At 40.0% G+C, this 21,349-nt stretch overlaps 1 protein-coding gene across 1 annotated transcript; it reads right to left on the bottom strand.

Moving 5' to 3' along the window:
- Positions 1-663: 663 nt before the first annotated feature.
- On the bottom strand, positions 664-20,826 carry nsd2 (nuclear receptor binding SET domain protein 2). The gene is made up of 22 exons (XM_042501091.1): positions 20,739-20,826; positions 18,692-19,320; positions 17,504-17,672; positions 17,234-17,400; positions 16,009-16,416; positions 15,294-15,516; positions 13,614-13,723; positions 13,355-13,457; positions 13,086-13,201; positions 12,623-12,712; positions 12,210-12,336; positions 11,270-11,470; positions 9,745-9,924; positions 9,130-9,286; positions 8,785-8,987; positions 7,961-8,064; positions 7,536-7,805; positions 6,014-6,130; positions 5,515-5,656; positions 5,255-5,361; positions 4,801-4,999; positions 664-4,219 (listed from the first exon to the last, which is right to left on the bottom strand). Exons 2-22 carry the CDS (start codon positions 19,289-19,291, stop codon positions 3,912-3,914), a joined length of 4,101 nt encoding a protein of 1,366 aa, XP_042357025.1. The 5' UTR covers positions 19,292-19,320; positions 20,739-20,826; the 3' UTR covers positions 664-3,911.
- Between the last annotated feature and the right edge of the window lie 523 nt (positions 20,827-21,349).

Raw genomic sequence — 21,349 nt, 5'->3', positions numbered from 1 at the left:
ATTAAAACAACTTAATATGGCACATTGAAAAAACAATCAAAAATGCCACACTATATAGTATGGCGAAAAGTGTCAAAATATGACATGACCCCAAAACAGCTGCAAACCACATAAAATAGCATGCTGAGACACGCCATAAGATAGAATGTTGCAAAAACACAGCAAAACACAATTATAGCATTTTGAAAAAACTACCGAAAATGTCTACATATAACTAGACTATGGCTAAAAATGTCAAAATATGACATGTCAAAAAAACAGCTGAAAATCACATAAAACCACCTAAAACCGCATGTAGAGACACCCCATAGCATAACATGGTGCAAAAACACCATAATATAGCATGTCAAAAAAACCATACAATAGTTTGGCAGAAAATGTAAAAACATGACATGTACAAAAAAACAGCTGAAAACAGCTGAAAACCACATAAATCAGCATGCCAAGACATGCCATAGCAAAGGATGTTGCAAAAAACGCAAAAACACCATGAAATAGCACTTCGAAAAAGCAACCAAAAATTGCATACTATAGTATGGCGAAAAATGTCAAAATATGACATTTCCCAAAAACAGCTGACAACTAGAGAAAATAGCATGTCAAGATAACGTAAAGCAGCCTCACAGGTAAATGAGATAGATATCAGTGATAACTAAGTCAATCCATATTTGGTCACTTTTTATTGCACGATTCAACAGATGTGAGATCCTGCGCAAAAGTGTTTCAGCACTGCATCAAGAAAAAAACAAACAAACAAAAAAAAAAAACATACAATGTCAGAGAAATTGTATGATATTTACAATAGATGCATCACTATTACCACTTATACATTATGTACATATTAGTCTCTGGTTTACTATGACAGTAGTTACAGAATGAAACCCCTACGCACACATTACACTTCAGCTCTACAGGGAATTACAGTGCTTACAAAAATAACTGGCTGGACTACATTCACTCAACACAACGTCAAAGTTAGGATACATACAAAGTCAAAAATACTCATACAAGACTTGCTGCATCTGACATGTCTCATTCATACACTCTGGGGAAAAATGAAAACTAAAAAAAAAAAAAAAAAAAAAAAAGGGGTTGTTAAAAAAAAAAAAAAGGCCTCCTGTTGTGTTGTACAACTCAAAAGTGTTTTTTGGAGATGTTTTTGAGGAGAAAAGAAGCACAAATAGTGGCTTTATGATAGAACGGCCTTCTGTTAGAAGAGATTCAGACGGTAAGACGATTAACAGTTTTATGAATGTCATGTTAAATCTAAAGGCAAAGAACTGTTTTCAGTGTGCTGAAAAAAACCCAAAAACCTCAGTCAATCCAAGAGAGGGACTGATGACACCAATTCTTCAAAACACTGTGTTAACGGAGACTTTAAAGATGAAATTTCAGACAATAACCACAGCTAACCTGGTAAAGAAGGGCCAGTTTTTGTGTCCCCCAAATAATTTTCTTTTTGAGTTGTGCCATGAATTACACATATGATGTTTGTCAATTAAAAAAAAAAAGTCATAAAACTGCTGTAGTTTAAGTCTGTGAAAATACACAATTAGAAAAATGATACTACAACAAACTTGGACTTTCTTGACTTGCAAAAACGATCTTTAAATTTGACAAAAATCATATGGTTTCAATGTCATATCAAGGTCCCATGGGGGACACTGGTAGGGGAGGACTTGTCCTCTCTATGGTGGCCATTTCTGGACATTTCAGACTCACTTTGTAAGTCTCAGCTCTGCAGGTTTAGACTTGGCTCCAGTCTAAAGCCCCATGTCCACCAAAGCGTATGTTTTTTTTTTTAAGCTGAAACCGCCATGCAGTCCTCAGGAAACACCCAGCTGGGAGCGTTTCAAGTGTTTGTTCAAAAGAGAAATTTTGATTGCGTCTGGTTGCTATGATGCGGGACATCCTCAGAAGTTAACATGTCGACAGGGTAGAGTTTGCTCCTCCATTAGGACTGTATGACTGAAGTGACTGAAGAGCGCAGTGTTTGAAACAAAAGTTACGTAATTTTCAAATCTCGGTGCTCTGATGAAGAAAAAAAAAGAAGAAAGAACAGCAGCAGAATAGACATGGAGCAGCTCGTTGTGCTGCTGGTGTTTGTAGATCAGCGTGAATTATGCAGCGCTACCACTGCAAAGCTTTAAAATAAAAAAAAAACTAGCCTCCGAAAAAACACTTTGGTGGATACGGGGCTTAACAGACTTCAGGCTCAGAACCTTCAAATGTACAGGATGTGCTGGTTGTAAAGAGAATTCACATCTGTATCAATAACATAATAATGCGTATTTCTTACATTGACCCAAAAAGTTAAAGTGAAAACCTTTAAATAATGTTTGCTTTTGAATAACAGATGATGTAAATGCTATTTATCGGAGTCGAAAACTGCTAATTATAGTAACTGCGACTCTAAATGAAGGCAGCATTTGCAATGCAGGTAGTGGAAGTACGACAGAGGTTTAAGAAGTGCAGCTGGAGCTCAAAGACCACTGAGGGTCATTAAAGAGTCCTAAATTGGCCACCATACTCTGCAGTTTTGTTTACCCTCCTTGTGTTGCTTCATGTCAAGTACAAATATGAAAAATCAACCAAAATGGGAGTCACAAGACGTTAGCCAGTGTACTGTTACAACGTGTTAAACAACAAGCAGGATGCAGTTTGAGACTAAAAACCTCCTGAGGATTAAAACGGCCGAGATGAGTCTTTAAAACCTCAGCTACAGATGAACTACTCAAGTTTACGGAGTTTGTTGTCAGTAAAAAAAATCCAGCAGGCTGATACTGAAAGGCCCTTAAAAGTGTGAATCAGCATGATGTGCATTATTTAAACATAAAAATCTTTGCACCTCAAATTTCAGATACTAAAATAAAAACAGCATTTTTAAGGTTAGGACTGAAAACGTAGAAAAAACGTCCAGAAAATCGCACTTATTCCTTCATTTATCTGGTTTAGCACCGAGCATTAAAGACCTATAAACCTCCCAGTAGTGTTTTTAAGTCAGACGGCAGTTTAAGAGCGCTCTCTGCTTAATACTTTCCGTAACCGCTCGCTCTCTGGACAGGCAGGTAGATAAATGGTTTGTGGCGCCATCGTTCAGCATCCTGATACCCAAGAAAAAGAAAAAAAATTTACTTGAATCTAAACTGAGCTAAAACAAAATAACAGGTTGTAAAACAGCAAATGAACGTCTAAAGTTAAATGTAACCTATGGCTACAACAGAAGTAAAGAGGTCGTCTGAGGCCTATCCATAGTGTCTTGGTGTTTCCATATTACATCTGGCATATATATACTATATATAAAAATAAAAGCAATCCATTTGGCAACCTGTTTGATGTTTCACACTACTCCAGTAATCATAATTTTGGTCTTTGATATAAACATATATAGATATAGCTATAAAACTCTGATGTTCAAGATCATCTGTGTTGAGTGACGGGGGGCTGAGAGAGATTCAAGTTAGCAGACGGTGACGCTGCTGCTCAGGTTTACTTCAGTTTCTTTTCTGCAGAAACCAGCTGGTTTCTTTTGTTATTCTAAAATTAAAAGACAAAACAAAAAAATTCAAAGGCTGTTTGTTTGGTGGAAGAACGAGTTGAAATCCACCAGCAGAAGCTTCCTGACCTGCGCTTGCTCTGCTGCTTTGTGCTTTACCACAGATGGTTCGCCTCAGTGCAGACAAGTTAAAAAAATAAAAAATAAAAAAAAGACCTGAAAATGTTTAAAAATAAGAAACGTTTGAGCGGCGAGCATGTGAGAGATCAGCGGCTTTCCCTGATGAGGATGTACAGTGCTTTGATTTTTGTGATCTTGGAGACATAATGTGGGGTTTAGATTTGTTCATGAACGGGGAAGCAGGTGTCAGAGTCTGGTTTGGTCTTTTGGCTCTCTGAGGGGTCAAAGGTCACTTTCAGGCCTCTGCTGCTTTCCTCTTGGAGCCTTTTGTTTTGGCCCCGGCTCCCACCGCCTTCCTCAAGCCTTTAGGCGGACGGCCACCGATGGCCGCAGTAGTGGCGGTCATCATCGCCGCGTTTGTCTCCAAGTTGACGTCCTGATCCAGCTCCTCGTGCTCCAGACAGCACAGCTGTCCAGTGGGGGGCCAGAGACGCAGCGCCCCCTCCTGGTGAGCCTTGCAGAAGGAGTTGGGGCAGAGCTGGCAGAAAGCCTCTGAGTTTTTCCCGCAGACGTCACAGTGGTGCCAGGGGCAGTCCCAGCGGCCTGCAGGGAGCGAGGACGAGGAAGATGGACACAAAGTTAGAGGACGCAGCTGATCTGAGGTGAAAGGTGAAATAAACTCAAACACTGGACACAGGAAGAAAAACAACTCTATAAACTATAATAAAAAAATCAACTCCTTAAAATGTTCAATAAAATCTTGTACTCCTTATAGCTACAGCAGATACGCCCAAACTTTAAATATTTATACAAATTTACGCAATGTAATTAACTCAAAGAGCAGAAGGTTTTCGTACATATTTACAAGTTATAAATTATTTACAATAAAAATCAATCAATTGAAAAGTCTTCTGGAGCGGCTAACTATCAGTAAACTAAACAATATGCTGAAAATGTATTAAAATAACTTCATTTTTGAAATTAAAAATATTTAAAAATCTGTATTTTATGTAAAAGCTTTATTTTCATCAGGGTGTCTTCAGGTATCAGTTAGATTTGATGTTTCAGACATTTTCAAGATAATTCGGTATTCGGATAACCAATAACAATCTACAGCTGTTCTTCCAGTTGCATGTTGGTGCATATCTGAGGTGCTGCAGCGTTGTATTTCGGGTGTTTCTTACCGAAGGGTCTCTTGGTGAGGTTCAGGCAGGACAGGTGATAAGCTTTGGTGCAGGTTTTCTTTCCACAGAGCACCAGCTGCCCTCCGTCCCCGCAGCGGAAACAGTCATCATCCGACTTTTTCTTTCCCTCAGTTTTCCTCTTTTTATACTTTCTCTTCAACCTTTTCCCTTTTGGCTCGGCTGTTTGGCCGTTTGAGTTCTGCGGAGGAGAGGTTGGGATGAAAGCTGGGTCGATTTAGATGTGATATTTATTCAGCTGAGCTGGTGAAACGAAATGTGCTCTTAAAAAGAGAAAATGCTCTTAAACTTCTGGAAACACCCAGACAGACAAAACCATGGTGCAGTTTATACAACAGTTTTTTTTTTTTTGTTTTTTTTTTACACGGTTCTGCTGATTTGGGTAATTTCAGTTTAAATTTGATGATGAAACCACAACTCTGATCATAAAGCTCACCTTCGGCCGATCACCGAGAAACCCGCTGCAGTTTGGAGCACCGCAGCGACAGACGGTTTTTTCATTCCCGAGGCAGTCCAGGTTGTAGTTAAAGGTGAGCTCAGTCCCTGAAATACAAAATACATAATTATGAAAACACCTTTGGCTGAAATGATGACGTGTCCATCTCACACTTCTTCTAATAACTGTAATTATTATTTGAACTTGAGTAAGAAATGTGCAGAGAAAACTCTTTTCAGTCTCATTTGAAATCGTCTCACCTGCAGGGATGTCACACACGGCGAACAGGCCGACTCGAGTGTCTCCGTTCACCGTCCACTTCTGCGTCTCACAGTTAGGCTGACAGCTGTGGTTCATGAAGCGAGAGTAGTTTCCCTTCGGACCAGCGTCGATGATCCGGTCCTAAAAAAGTTGAGAACCCTCAGAATAAGTGCCTCTAAGTTAAAACACAGCTGTATTATTTGTAAAGTGTTTCTTTAACCAATATTTCATTACTTTTGTTACTTTATTAATTTAAGAATCTTTCACAGATCTCCATATAGGACTCAGCTAGTCTCAGTTGTAGCTGTAGTATTGACTACTGTAATGTCACAGTTGCCTATCGTGCAACATTCCCAATGCAATACCATCCTGTTAGTCTCGCTCCCAGTGGAAATGGCACTGTTGTTGAGAAAACAGCACCCCGACACACTGCAGAGCAAAAGAACAAAAAAAACACAAATAAAAAAAAGTATTTCCAATTTGCAGTTGGACGCTTACCTTGTCGATTGTGAGCATGTAGAAATCGGTGATGTTGTTCTCCTGGGCGTACTTGATCCTCGCCCTGCACTCCTCTTCGTCTATCAGCTCTCCGATGTACTCGTTCACAAACTCGCCCTGTTTGCGAAACGTCACGTCTTGATAGGAGAAATGTACCGAGCTGATGTGTAGTGATTTGTGTTCAGTTTACTTTAGTGCACTCCTGAAGTGTGCAGGCTAATAATCCTGGAAGTGCCGGTGCATTTCGTAGTCACATAAGTAATTATTGACAAAAAGAATACTGTCTGTTCACCCTGCTGCTATCTGGGAAAAGATAAAGTATCCGCTACGGGTCGACGGATTATCGGCCCGGCTGATTATCGGAGCTGATATTTGCCGTTTTGCAGATTACCTGTATCAGCATTTTATTTTTATGGTCACTGATAAAATTAATTAAAGAAAAAAGGGTACATATTACATTCAACCAACAGGGAAGACAGTCTGTGATACATGCAATAAAAGTGTCAACACGGGAGGAACTTTTACTTTGTAAAACCTCAGGGAGCTATTTTATTTTTATAAAAATTTTCACTAAACTTTTTTTAAAAAGGTTGCTGTAAACTTGTTGTATATGATGCTGAAAGTTGCAGTTTCGATTAAACATTTGCTAAAGGCATTTAAACAAAGTTTTGTGTTGGAGTTTGTTATACTCCAAATTCTAAATTTGACAAAAAAGGCAATGAGCAAAATGTTAAGAAATTTGCAAATGCATATCGGTTCCATTAAGTACTTATGATCGGTATTGTCCCTGAAAAACAATATCAGTCGATCCCTTGTATCTGCTGCCGTACCTCCAGACGACGGAGCAGCTTCACTAACTCCTCCTTCAACTCAAAAAGATGTAGCAGGATTTAAGGACAATTTATTACTGAATGCTACACGTGCGCGTGCGCGCGTGCGCGCGCACGCACACACACACACACACACACACACACACACACACACACACACACACGGGCAGTGTGTGTGTTTGCAGGGAGCCAATCTGCACATTGATGCAACTCTTAGGAAAGTTGACTCTTGGTACTGTACCATTTTAACAGCAGGGTTTTGCAATACCTTTCTAATACCGTTACAACACTAATGCACACCCCTTGGAAATGTTCATGTTTTACAAAATTACAGAGGATTTTAAGTGTCTGGTTTTTTTTTTACACTGATAAGAGAAAAAGACCCTTAAATGTCAAAGTGAAAACAATGCCTATACTTTGATAGGCAGTGTTTCTTAGCATGATGGTCTCTTTTCGGTAACTCATCACACTTTAGGTAAATGAGCTGCCAAAAAGAAGTTGTAACCTTTTGATGACACCAGAATCATTTGTGCAAGAAAAGCTGTTCAATCAAATTGTGCCTAGCAGGATTAATAAAGTTGTCTGAATCTAAAAAGAGCAAATATTGCTTCGAACAATTTATCCATCCTTTAACGGGATGGACAATCCTGATATTATGTACATTTGCACGAGACACCGGCAGGTCGCCTTACCTTCTTGATGTCCCGCAGAGAGATGAGGCCCCAGCCTTTTCCGGGCGTCTTGATGATCTTGGTCTCTGGGTACAGACGTTTGGTGAAGTCCTGGTTACAGCAGCGCTCGCCGTTGGGACACACCTGAGGGTGGCACTCGTACTGCAGCATTCGGTTCAGACACTCCGACTCAAACCCGCACGGCCTCTCGTCCGTCGGCTTGCAGTTACACTTCGGGATCTCAGAGATGTCTGCAGTGTAGACCTGAACCCTCCCAAAGGGCTTATTGACCTGAACAGAAGGAAAAAAAACAAAAACTTAAAGCATTAAAGTAATTTATTCATTACTTAATATAAACTCTTAACGTGTATTAACTGGATACTTGTGTCTGTTGCTTTAAAAAATGGATATAGACAAAAGCAAAGCTGCTCTTTTAGATTTCACACCTTGATAAATTTATACGGGGGCGGCTTTCGGCTGTTTTCTTGTGCTTCCTTGGCCTCTCGTTTCATTTTTATCTCCTTGAATCGAGCTTCAGCCTCCAACAGAGCTGAGGAAACAAGAACATGGAGAGACTCATTAGATTAAATTTCTTCAACCGAAACATTCTTATCAACATTAGCTTCAGATAATCCGAATGCTGCTGAATATTATGCAAGAAGTGCAAAGTAAAACTACTATAAGTCTGAAAAGTGCTACATTAAAACCTGTATACTTGTTTTTAAAATTTAAAACTGTAAATATTAACGTCAAAGAACAGAGAAAGATTCGTAATTTTGTGTAACAATTGTGCTTTGTTCCACATTTGGCTACAGACGTGTTGTTCGTTTCTTTAATGGCTTTAACTCTTTGAAACCTGAACAAATTGGCTTGACTTCTTTCAAATACATCTGAAGAGGGTGACGAACAACTTAAGAAATGGCCCAAAAACTTGCAAGAAATAATCTTAATTAAATAGTTTAATAATCCAAGCTCATTTTTGGATCATTTCCTGGTTTTCTTTTACTATCTTTTATTTTATTTTATTTTTTTTTGCAGTTTGAGGGACATTTCATGCCTGGTTGCTCATTGTGGATTAAATTCATGTTTTTGAAAGAAATGAAACAAATTTTCTCAGGTTTCAGGGGTATAAATGCAATTAAAAAGCATCTAAAAATAGTAAAAGTAAACTGACATTGCTCCAGGTGTTAAAGGGTTAAAAACGTATCATATATTGACTACAGAAATGGCCTAAACGGTGTATTTCGAGAGGGTAGACTGGATCTCTTACCATTCTTGAAGACTTTGCCGATGCCGGTCCTCTGGTGCTTGCTGCCCCGGTCTCCCTCCATGTATGGAAACACTCGGCCCTGGTGGGTCCAGAAGTAATCCTTAGAGCCGAAGAAGAAGACGGGGAACTCTCCGATTTCGTGGCGAAGGTGCTGGATGTTGGTGGGGATGTTTCTGGGATGGTGGATCTCTGCAGGCCACCATCTGAGGGGGAAAAGGAATTAGTTATTTTTTCGGAGTCTAGATTACAATACAGAACAACGGCAAACACAAATGTTTGGGTTAAATCAGAGAAGAAAGAAGAAAAAATAAACTCAGCACTGAAACAAAAGTTCGTTTCTCTGACCTGTATGTTCCCAGTTTGACCCAGATGATGTCTCTGTATTTGGGCTTCTTTCCGGCCCGGCAGTCGTTGCAAAACCAGCTCCCATCAGGCATTGCGATGTTAAGGCAGTCGGGGTGAAAAGCTGCAGGACAAGACTCGCAGCACAGCAGTCGTCCTCCTGCAACACAAAAAAAAATATTTGAACATTTAGGTACAAGTTAGCAGCATTAAAGCTGGAAAGAGAGCTCCAATGTACAAGGAGAATAAAACAAGCTCAATAATGTTTAAAAACCCACTCATTTATCGGCCCAAACACACTGTTGTTCTGTGTTTTGGTTGTGGAGCTGAGAGGATCTATTTATTTGTTCATTCTATTTTATTTTTTAATTTATTTATCTTTTTATTTGATCAATTTATTTAATTTCCCATGATTAAAAGGTTTTTATGCTGATTTGGTTGTGCATTTTGTTTTTGTACGCTCACATAAACCAATAAATAGGGACTAAGAAGATAAGATTTAAAATAAGTGCAGAATAAGCATCAAAGACATTTGTAGACTTAAAATGCTGATATCTCTCTAAAATAAAAACAATAAAACAGCACAAGAGTAAAAGTAAAAAAGGAGAGGTGGCGAACCTTTGGAGCAGACGAAGCACCAGCTGACGTTGACGTGGCTGTGGTGGCTGTAGCCCTTCTTGGCGTTGAAGTGGTTGGTGCAGATGATGGCGGTGTTGGTGATCATCTCACTGCCCGCAGCCACACACAGGTCGCCGATGTGGTACGCGACAGGGCAGCGCAGGCAACGCATCAACCTGCCTGTAATACAGAGAGTGAGAGACACACCTGGTTAGACTGATTTACACTCAGAGGTACAAGTGACCAAGAATGTCTGCTGTAGTAAAGTGCTGCCATTTCTACACTGGTCTCATTTAAACATATCAATAATGCTTTGGGGGTCAATATTTCATTCAGATGTGACACTGTATACATGGGCGACATTTTATTTGAAGGGTGGAACATGAATGATAAGAAATTGGTCATAATATCTCTGTCAGCAAATAAGAGGACTATCACAAGGAAATGGTTAAAATCAGAGGCACCAACCATTAAGGAATGGATAGAAATAATATGTGGAATATATACAATGGAAAATATATAGTTTTCCCCAAAACTCCAGAAAGACAAGTTTTCCTGGATTTTGACCAAGTGGACTGAGTACATTTAATCTTTAAGGTCAGACTTCAGTTTTCTATGGAATAAAGGATGAGTGATAAGGAGTAATAAATGTATTGTATTCTGTGTTGTTCTATTAAATGTATCAGTTCACTCCTTTATTTTACTTCATATTTTCTTTTATACTATGTCATTTTTAAAATGAAAGCTTCCCATGTTTCACTTGTATAAAAACCTGAAAAAAACCTTTGGAAGAGGTGGATGGTATAATGTATATCTGATGCACTATAATCTCTTTTTTCTTGTTTTGAGTTTGCACAATGCTCTGTGAATCCATTTACAACGATACAGTAACTATGTACTGTGAATACATGTGAAAAATAATGCTTTTCCAAAATAATAATCTAAATATACATTTAATTTGTCTCAAATTGTAATGCCAATTCACCAATGCCTTGTTTATATGGTCACCACATTAAATGGTGTAATCTCACTATGAATCCCAAATATAGAAAGAAAAAAGGACAATTTATCTCAATTGAGTTCACTAGCAAATGAGGCCTGGTTTTACATGGAAGACACAAGAGACCAGTTTCCTCAAATAGATTCAATTTCCTTCAGCCACTTTTTACATTAAACTGTCATTATTGTAACTGTGGGGATCAAATTCATTCTGAACCTTTCCAAATGTCACAATGTTGTTGACAGATAAGGATGATAATGTGTTTCCTTTACAGTTATTAAAAATCGCACAGTTGACTAAAAAATGTCCTTCCCACACAGCTTTTAAAAACATCACAATCAAATTCCATCAACTGATGTGAAGTTCAGCATGACAGAAATGATCAACTGAAAAGCAACTGGCTGATATAAATATGAGTTTAAGTAATAAACTTGAGAACTAAGTGCCTTTGATCGTTTACACAGCCAAAGATTAAACTCCAGTTTCAGGGCTAAAAGTGACATCTCTGGTGTAGCAGATACTCACCTTTGGTGGACTTCTGCTTGGTGCGGCAGCCGTAGTGGCAGCTCAGGCAGGCGTGGAGCGGACAGCGGAAGCCCTTGTTGTCGAACACAGTGAGAGGGTTGAGGCGAATGCACGCCTCGTGATAAAACTTGCCACAGTGTTGGACGTGGCAGCGACGCACCGAGCCATCCGACTGCTTACAGTGAAAACACGAGTGAATTCCTGAGTGGAGAAAAAGGGGGAGAAACCCAGGATCATAAGAGATGTTTGTCGATAAATAATTACAAACAATGGTTGTATCATTACAAAAACCTTCCTGATACAACTACCTCAAGCTCTCCCTTTTCCACTCTGCTAATAAGGTCCTATGGCATTAAGGATGTAAGATGCAAAATTACTTTTTTTTTTTTTAATCACCAGCCAAATGGTTACTGAATGTTTTAAGTTTACCAGCCACAGTCTATGTACCAATGTTTTTTTGGCTGGTGAGTGAGGCAAATCTACCGCTCACTTGTATATTTTACTGGCATTAGGCTGATTCTCAAACCACGGTATGTGTACCACTGTTGGCACGCAAGCGCCCTCTAGTGGTATATAGAGAAATTCCCGAAATATAAATAAAATAACTAATTTCGACATTTATAATGCTCCAGAATGCTCCAAAATGCTCCAACAAGTTCTATAAAAATAGTTATGCTATAAGATCCCTTAAAAGTAATTCAAAATAAGTATTTTTCTTTTGTTTTCACCTGGATATAGCGCACACATACGTTTATGATTAGTTACGAGCTAAATTGTGATGTTAGGGCATAAGTGGCGTTAAAGTGAATGGTTTAAAAAAACAATAAAATAAAATTGTGCCTCGCAGTGTAAACTAGTGCGGATCAGGAAGAGGATATTTTGAGCATCACCGTTTAAATTAAAGATGACGGCAATCACCCGAGCGCACGTGCAAACTCACCTGTGCTGCACTCCTGACACAGCAGCTTCTCGTCAGGTTTGAGTGACAGACCCAGACAGTGGAGGTGAAACATCCCACAACATTGGCCTTCACAGGGCACCAGGTCCTCACCAGCCTGCTCACACATCTGCAGGAAAAAAACACAAACACAAAGATCGAACACATGCAAAGACTGAGTCATTTCAGTGCATATGATCAGAATAAAAGAAAAATTATTAATGATGTTATTATTATTATTATTACTATTATCTGGAAAAATGTATATATTAAACACTTCATCATATATTAGTATTGTCACGATATATTACTAACAAGCAAAGCAGAACTTTTCCCAAGAAATGCCCCATATTTAAATGAAGGTTTGTTGTTTCAATTCAAATAAGGGCATTAAAACACAAAGGAGGAAAACCTACCTGGCAGACAAACTCTTTCTTACGCTCGCCCTTCTTTGTCCCATCTAAGCTGTCGCTTGGAGACTCAGGACGTCCTTCACTGCCCGAGCCCTGCAGCCAACAACAATATTGTCATAAATATGACAACAGCTATTCATAAGAATTCAATCAGCATAGACTCTTGTTATACTACAAACACATTTATTTCGAACAGACCCGAGTAACAAAGGAAACTAACAATCTAAACTGCAGATGTGACTTTGCTAGTTAAAGAGTTCTGGTCACGAAGACGGAAACGGCAAAGTTCTCTGAACTTGTACGATTAATAATATGCTTGTGTAATGTAAATTTATACCAGCAAACTTGCAAAGGGCAGGCTTAATCCTAAAAAGCATCAAACAGCTAAATAATTCTTGAAGTTGTTAAAGATTTACGGCTTTTCTTAGATTAAATAGAAAATCGAATGTGACGTTATTTCACTCACCTCGGGATCAGAACACGGCGAGGTCCGCCTCCTCTTCGCCTTGGAGGGCGTGGCCTGGTTCTCTCCATCCTGCTTCCTTTTCCTCCTACGCTTTGGTTTCTCTGCGTCTTGGTCTTCTGTGAAAACAAAGTGTTTGGACAATGAAGACCATGTTCTGCAGCACCATAACAGACTTTGTAGAGTTAAGAGCAAATCACAGAGGTTCCAGATGTGGATTTAAGAAAGAAAGCCAGCAACAGTCTTCAACACAGACAAACAGGGTGGTTTACCGGTGAGGAGAGCTTTTGTCTTTCGCCTCTTCTTGGGTTCTGTTACGTCTTTTTCAGTTTTCTTCCTTCTCCGCTTTTTTTCTGTTCCCTCTGAAGTCGAGGCCTGGGACGGTTTGTGATGCGATAAACAATAAAATCAACATCTTATTCCAAAGTGCTGACCATTTTAGTTCTCATGTTCAGTATTTAGAAAAACACTTGTTGTTTGAAAGATGTTTGAACAGGTGCAGTTTTGTGTTGCACCAGACGGAAACTTCACCTGTTTTTCAGCATCTTTGATTGTTTTATGTCTCTTTCTGGGCTGCTGAACCTTGTCTGCTGCAGCGTCTGTTGGTGGCCTTTTAGTCGTCTTCTTTCGCTGCCTCTTAACTAAAAACATAAAAATAGAAAAAGGTCAAATGTTTATAGTTAGATCATCAAATGCTGACATTATTTTCAGGCCACTTACAGAGTAGCTTGATGATTCATTTAAAAAGCATTCTCCCACTATGTGCCAAGTATCTAACTGTACAGAGGATATAAAAGACCAAACTGAAATGTCACACTCAGCGTAAAGGGATAGTTTGGATCTTTTGAAGGGGGGTTGTATGGGGTACTTTTCCATAGTCTGTGTATTGCACACAGTACACTTCAATCAGCACACCCTCCTCCAGTTTGGAGAAGCACACAGGAGTACTGCCCAATAAGCTAAGCAATGTACTGCAGCACAAATCAAATTTTAGCCACCTACGATCAGTTTAAGTGAACAATATATTAAGAATATTTTCACTGTTATATCTTGATGCAGACAGCTCTTACCTAAGAGGAAATTAAGCTATTATTTTGCTCTCTTCAACACCAAACTCCATTAGGAAAAGAAATGTAACACTGCTGAACACAGCTGCTGGTCTACTGCTGACTCAATCTGTTAGTTTATTCTTTTATTGTGTGACTTTGGTGAACCTAACTAACCCTTTGAAACACCAGTTAGACAATAACACACAAACTAACCGATCGAAGCAGTACAAGACCAGCGGCTCCTGCGTTCAGCGAGGTAAAATGACTGTTTTTGTCAATGGAGCCTGGTAGCTTTGAAGAATGCATATATTGGGTATTGAAGCAATCAATGGGTTTCTAATCAAAACTGGCTGTCTGCGGCAAGAAAAGGCAGTGAAAATACTCTGGATATTGTGTAAACTTAAACTGATACAGATTTTAGGCTACAATACGACTGGCTGCAGCCCCCGTCCACAGCAGAACAGAACTTATCTTATCTTTCCCTCCCTGCTTCTCCAAACTGGAGGCGTGCCGACTGACATCTAGTGTAGATAATACGATGACAACAACCCCACTTCAAAAAATGCAAACAATCCCTTTACAGAAGCTTTTCTCCTACATTTGCTTCACTTAAATGAGACACTATCTTTCACCCTTTCACTTTGTCAACTACAACAACAAAAGGCTCTTTTCAAATCAAATCAGTTAATGTAAAAACACATTTTGATTAATTACAGATAAGCATTATTAGTTGTTGGTTCCAGTACTTCTACCATCAAGTAACACTTTAAATAGAAGAAATGATAAGAAATAAGCACCCAGTGGCCATTAAAATGAAGTGATTATCTGTGAAAATGGGATTCTGGTGTTACGTGATGACAATTCAGAGCAGCACAATTACCAAATCTTTGCCTTTTTTAAGCTTCAGTGCTCTCAAGGATAAACTGCTCACTTGGTTTTAGCAGTCTCATAACACAAATGTAGCCTCTTTATAGAATCAGTAGGGGGAAATCTTAAATATACTGGTCACATAAAGTAATAAAGTCCACAATATTCTAACCACTTCACGTTTTTACAGGCCACATGTTGCAATTTAAAGCAGGATATTCCACAGATCTGGTAAACACACACCAGCCAAGCCCAGATTTAACCAGCCCTGCCCAAGTTTCAATTTTCAACCAACCTGGAACTGAAACTGGAAGTGAGATTGGTTCCAAAAGATCGCCTGTCGAAGAAACCAGCTTTGATTTCCTTTTCTTCACGGGGCCAGAAGAAGTGTCGTCTGTTGCCGTTTTTTTCCTTCTCCTCACGGTCTTAGTGGGGGACTGGGCCTGTCTGGGTCTCCTCTTTTTCTTCTGAGGTACGACTGATTCAGCTTGAATATCTGGTGCAGAAGTGGTGGGATCCTACGAAGGAGGACAACCAAATGTATTAAATGACATCAAAAAACTTAAAAGCTGTCTTAGGCCACTAAAATATACAATAATACTTGCCTATCATGGTTCTACAACTATTTCCTCTCCAAAATGCTCCTAAGATTTTCACACCATGATTTTGTTTCAGAATTTACTATTTTTTGTTCATGTTGATCAAAATAAGCAGTTAGTTGTGGGTTAATGTGGCTGTTTGCCATGTTGGAGCCAAATCGTAAAACCAGCAGGAGTAAAATCTACTTCAGCGATGAAGTAATGAGGTTAAACTGGGCTGAGAAAGTGTTTTATTAGCACTTTACATTTGTCTGATTTGATATCTTTTCAAATCTTGAAAAATCTCACATTCATCATTCATACATTTCTCTGTTCTCCAAGCCTGTGCCTGCGAGAATGGATGAAAGAACTACAAAGTTATGCATAACACAAACCTTTATCTGATAATACATTTTTATGAGTTATCATTACCTGTGGATGAAGCATTTCTTTGGAAGAAACGGTGCTGTTCAATCGCTTTTTCGACAGGAAATTATTTAGAAGGCCTTTGCCCCTTTTCCGCCGTTCTCCTGGGTTGAGTTTGATTCTGGGTGCTCGCTTCTTTTTCCCTGTTGAAGTGCTTTCTTGGGACTGAGGGGCAGCTGCAGGGTCAGAGGGGAGTTCTGGGCTGAGTCTGGACTCTGTTTCCTGATCCATCTTGTCGGGCTGTTCTGGTTTCAACTTCTCCAGGATGCGGGGGTTCAGGTGAGGCCCCTCGTCGTCATACGCAAATGTGAAATTACCCATGCGCTCCTCCAGTGACATGCTGAGGGCCTCCTTCGCCTGAATGACACCCATGTTCCACTGGGCCTGGAGTTTGCGGGGCACAGAGGGCGCCGTCTGCGTAGCGTATGGAGAAAAAAGCAAATTTAAGTTACAAAAGACACAGTAGGAATTTCCAGAGAATATCATAAACAAATACTTTTACACCGTGGGCCAGTGTTTCTGTTATCCTGTAATTACTGTGTTTTGGATCAAGGAAAATCAGTTGACATCTGACAGATTTAAATCTCTCCACTCGTATGCGGTGGAAATAATTCCTTCTATGCACAATTTGAATTGTATTAAAACAAGCTAAAATTTAATTTCCACATACACTTCTGATGAATGTGTAGGGGAAACAGGACTTGTCTGATTTCAAATTGGCAGCAGCATGCCATAATTACAATATGCTGAGCCAGATAAGCTGGCCGGACCCTAAAGATTGATATTGGGTCGGATCCAGGCATATTTAAATTGCTTAGTAACAGCTAGGAGAGATTAAACACTGTGTTATTTCAGGATGTCACAAGCTAAATAGCTAATAAACATTTCAGTAATGTAAATTAAGCCTACAAATTAGGGACAAAAAAAAGCTTGGAGGCATTTCTGTATTTAAAAGTTATTTTTTGTCTGAGTGTGTGTGTTAAGACAATGGGCTAAAAGTGTGACAAGGCTGAGTGCTCATATAATGGCCTTGAGGTTCAGGGAATTTTTAAAATTGGCTCACTTTTCATTTACAATTCACTTCCATTTTCTAGAAATTTAATGACAGGAGAGAAACTTGCACGAAACATTTTAAGGAAGTGCAACATTTTAATGTTGCAAGGCATTTGAGCCAAGTCTTTCTAAACAACAGCCCACCACATCCTCTACAGAAGAGAAGATGCTGATTTACCTTTTTGTGGATGACGCGGGAGGCTGGCTGTTTGTTGCCCTGGCTAAGCTCCTGGTATTGATCCTCTCCAGTGAAAAACACCATGTTCTTCTCAAAGATATAGCCTCTCTCTGGGGCATCTCCAAAATACTGCACATGGTAAAGGGGGCCCGACCTGCTGTTGACTGCTGAAAAAAGCCAACAAGAAAAAAACAACCACAATTGAAGAAAATTATGATATAAAAACGCCGACTTTAAATTTACCACACCGTATGCAGGGATGAATCTCACCTTTCTGTTTCTGTTTGAAGTGATTGTTAAATTCTGGGTCTGTGGTCACCATGCAAGGCCACCAGGGGTATCCTGAAACCTTGGTCCAAACCAGATCACCAACAGAAAAGCGGATCAGCGGAGGGGACTCTTCTACAGCCTCCTCCTTCAACTCAGGGATGAGCTCATGCTGGACAAGAGAAAGAATCAGTCAAGAAATTGATAAAAACATAAATGAATCAAGGTTACGACATCAGTTCCTCCCTAAATGGCATTTCCTACACGTTACTTCAGACACATGTGCACTGCTACCGGTATTTCAAACCTGTAAATATTGGCTAACAATTACACAATATATTGTGGCAAAATCTCTGCAGCTGTGAAAGTTTTAAGACTTGCAAAAGTTCTTTCAATTACTCACATTTTAAAGCCAATGTGGAAATCTTATTTACATTATATTAAGCATTAATTTCCCCAACGTAGGTGAGCAAATATTTGAATGTCAAGATAAAGCAAATGTTGTCTTAGTTAGTCGACAGTGACCATCCATTGGGGCTGGAAATCACCAAGGGCCCTGTGATACCATATTGTCATGATACTTAAGTCTTGACAATATATTATTGCAATTTTAAACATGTTGCAATATGTTGAGTATTGCGATGACATAAATTGCGATTTTTTACCTTTTTTAAACTGAAAAATATGTCCCCAAAGAAAAACTTTGTCGACATCTGTTTTATCTTATAATATCAAGTGTTCTGTGCATCATTTTTATTTCAGCAAATTGTTTCAAGTGGACTGAAAACGCAATTGATTTTACCATTATAGTGAGCCACAAAAAGATTGATATTTGAAATATAAAAAATGTATCTAAAAATAAAAATGTAATACTCAGTGTCCATGTAGCAATGCAATATTGACATGCAAAAATGTTGTGATGCTATGCTGTATCGACTTTTTTCCCCACACTCTACTGTCCATAAGAGGCCTGAGACTGTTCGGTCACATGTTTCTTACAACATGTTTCTTTGTTTTTTCTTGATACTATCTGACAGCATGACTGTAGTAAATTATTGGCTTAATGTTTGTCTTAAAGCTAGTTTTAGTTGGAAAAAGTACAGTGCATGTCCTGGCCACAGGCAAATAAAGGTTCTAGCTTTAAAAAGAAAATCATCCTTTGATTCTTAACAGTAAGAATAAAAGCAAAACCTCTTCAGCTGCTGCGGTTTCATCTCCAGCATCTGTGTGGTCAAGTGGCTCCACAGGGAGGGCTGAGACACTGAGGTTTGGCTTGTGAAGTCTCCCCTTCCTTTTCTTCACATCCTGTCTCATCTCTGGTCCAGTTACAGTACCTTCAGTGTCCAAAATGGTCCCATTGGCACAACATGGCTCAAACAGCGGCTGCTGGACCACCTGAGGTATTGTCACCTTCAGTTCATGTTCGGTGTGAGGACTGCAGTTGTGCTGATGCATGCCATTTGTAGCAGGGGCTTCAGCGCCCTTAAGCATCGGTGGTTCTGGAGCACAGAGCTTAGGCAGCGCATCTTGGTCCCCATTTAACACACGGGATGTGAGATCTTTGAGCCTCTCGTGGCTGTGGTTGTTATGACTGTGTCCAGCCATCTTCTGAAGGACACTGTCTTGTAGTGTGGCGGCCAGCTGGGCAGCAGCTTTATCCATTAGCAGAGCAGGGTCACTGCTCATGTCCCCACCACCTTTCCGGACACTGAGGGACTCTGGCGGCTGCTTCATGCTGATGGGGTTGGCTGGTTCGGGCATTGAAGGCAAAGAGCTACCTTTGCTATCCATCCCATCTAACCCCCTCCAGGATCACTGAGCTGCAGGACAAGACAGAAACTAGTAAATCCACAGGTAAAACCTTAATATAGCATGCAATCAATTTTTGGTGCTCTTCATTCTGGCAAAATGGCACTCTGGGATGTGAATCCTATGAGCATAACGTTACACATTTCACAAAATGGCACTCAGTTGCTCCAGCGGAGCATGAACATAGCTTGGAGGCGACAGGGAAAACTGCACCTGTCACGGAATGTTGCAGCCGCATAGTTTTGGATGTTTTTGTAAGAAAGTCGAGCGTCTAGATTGTCCAACAATACCCCTCTGTGCAGCGAAGGAATACCAATACCTCAATGAAATCCAGATTCTCTACGCGGATCACAACTACTGTGAACGAGCTCAAATCAAACCCATTCTCGCTCAACTCACATCCATGCATACGAACAGAAACCACAGGGCGGGCTGAAAACCTCTTACCGCGACAATTCTAAGTCCCCTGGAAAAGCATTAGCTTGCTGCTAGCTGCAGTCTCTGGAAAAGCGGTATGGAGAATGCAGGAGGCTGGCTGCAGGCTCCACCGCATGCAGCGAATGCCCAATGAGTGGGTGGCTAGCTGTGCCGCGTAACCACCGCATCACCGGCTAGAAAAGCCGCGGAAATGGAAGCAGCTGACAAGCCAGAGTGCTGCTATTGGAGTGCGGATAATTGTTGGAACTGAATGTATCCCACTTCAGTTAAAAGCTAACATATTACACTGCAGTTTAAGTCACAACGTAACGTTCAATATCTTAACGTTTATTGTAATGTCACGGAGTGACGTTACAGTAGCGTTAACCGCTATTAGTAGTTCTACAGTTGATTAACGTTAAAGCGTTTCTGTTAGCCAACGTAAAAATAACGTTAGCGTCTTTAGCCAGCGGTTGCGCTATCATGTCATACACGAAACGGGCTCCGACTATCATCTGAAGCGGAAGCCATGATGTGGGAATGTCATGTATCCCAGGCACGGGCAAGCATTTTCCCATACCGCATCTCTGTCATTGCTACAGTCAGCCATTACGCCGCATTCCAGCAAATAGCCACAGCCGCCATCCAAACGCTAAATGCGGCTATCTTACGAGCTACTATTCCCAACACAGCAAATGCGTGAATGCATAAATAAAAAAGGGCACGGCTGGATGATTGTGGCAGCGTGTTGAAATTGTCTTGCTATTGTTTCACTCATAAACCCAATTTGTAGGCGCCATGACAGCTCGTTTCAAAAAAGCTAACCGTGCTAGCCGAAGCTAACCAGCGTCCCATTGAAGTTAGCACAGTTAGCTAGCCTAGCTTGCTAGCTAGCAGGTCCTCTCGCTAAAATGGATGGTCGGACCGAACAAGTGTACTTACAAAAAAACCCACGCCGGCTAATATCCCCCGAGGCTGACAATAACATGAAAGAGCGTTTATTTGTAGTTACCTGTTGTATCTCCTCTCAGTCGTTAAAGGGAGAAAATGCCCGTAATCATCCTGAAAGCGAAGGATTTCATTCAAGACGAATCAAAAGCTTGCGGGAAACTCAAACTCTCCGGCCAACCAGCGCGAAAAATACTCACTTCCGATTGGTCGGGAGCAGAGAGAGGCTCCAACCGGCCCTTTCAAAAACCCAACCGTAGGAAGTAGCTGACCCCGGTGGCTCCCGTCTGTTTTCGCATCACATCGCCACTTTTCTGGATTATTTTTTTAATCGGTAGTGCTTAGAGTCACTAGATATATGTTTATTTGTTTCTCACAACATTATTATTATTATTATTATTTTAAATTGTCTTTATTGAATAGAATATAATTTTAAAATACAAACATACAAATAAATACACAGATAAATAAAATGGGAAGACAAAAAACTAAAAAACATACAAAAATAATTACATCCACGTGTGGATATGCCATGCTTTGTGTTTAATGCAACATATTATGATCATCTAATGACTTTAATGATACTTCTACTATTAGTACTACCACTACCACCACCACCACCACTACTACTACTACTACTACTACTACTACTACTACTACTACTACTAATAATAA

Source organism: Plectropomus leopardus, chromosome 14 (assembly GCF_008729295.1).
Source record: "Plectropomus leopardus isolate mb chromosome 14, YSFRI_Pleo_2.0, whole genome shotgun sequence".
Lineage (NCBI taxonomy): Eukaryota > Metazoa > Chordata > Actinopteri > Perciformes > Serranidae > Plectropomus > Plectropomus leopardus.
The sequence above is the reverse complement of the archived record's forward strand: the minus strand, read 5'-3'. Positions and strand labels throughout refer to the sequence as shown.

Bases quoted from the DNA above. Each gene is read 5' to 3' on its own strand.
- nsd2 (XM_042501091.1), bottom strand. From the start codon at position 19,291: ATGGATAGCAAAGGTAGCTCTTTGCCTTCAATGCCCGAACCAGCCAAC. The intron at 16,417-17,233 runs GTAAATCAGCAT...TACGCTACGCAG, and splicing joins CCCGCGTCATCCACAAAAAG to ACGGCGCCCTCTGTGCCCCG. The intron at 5,000-5,254 runs GTGAGCTTTATG...TCTCCTCCGCAG, and splicing joins TTCTCGGTGATCGGCCGAAG to AACTCAAACGGCCAAACAGC.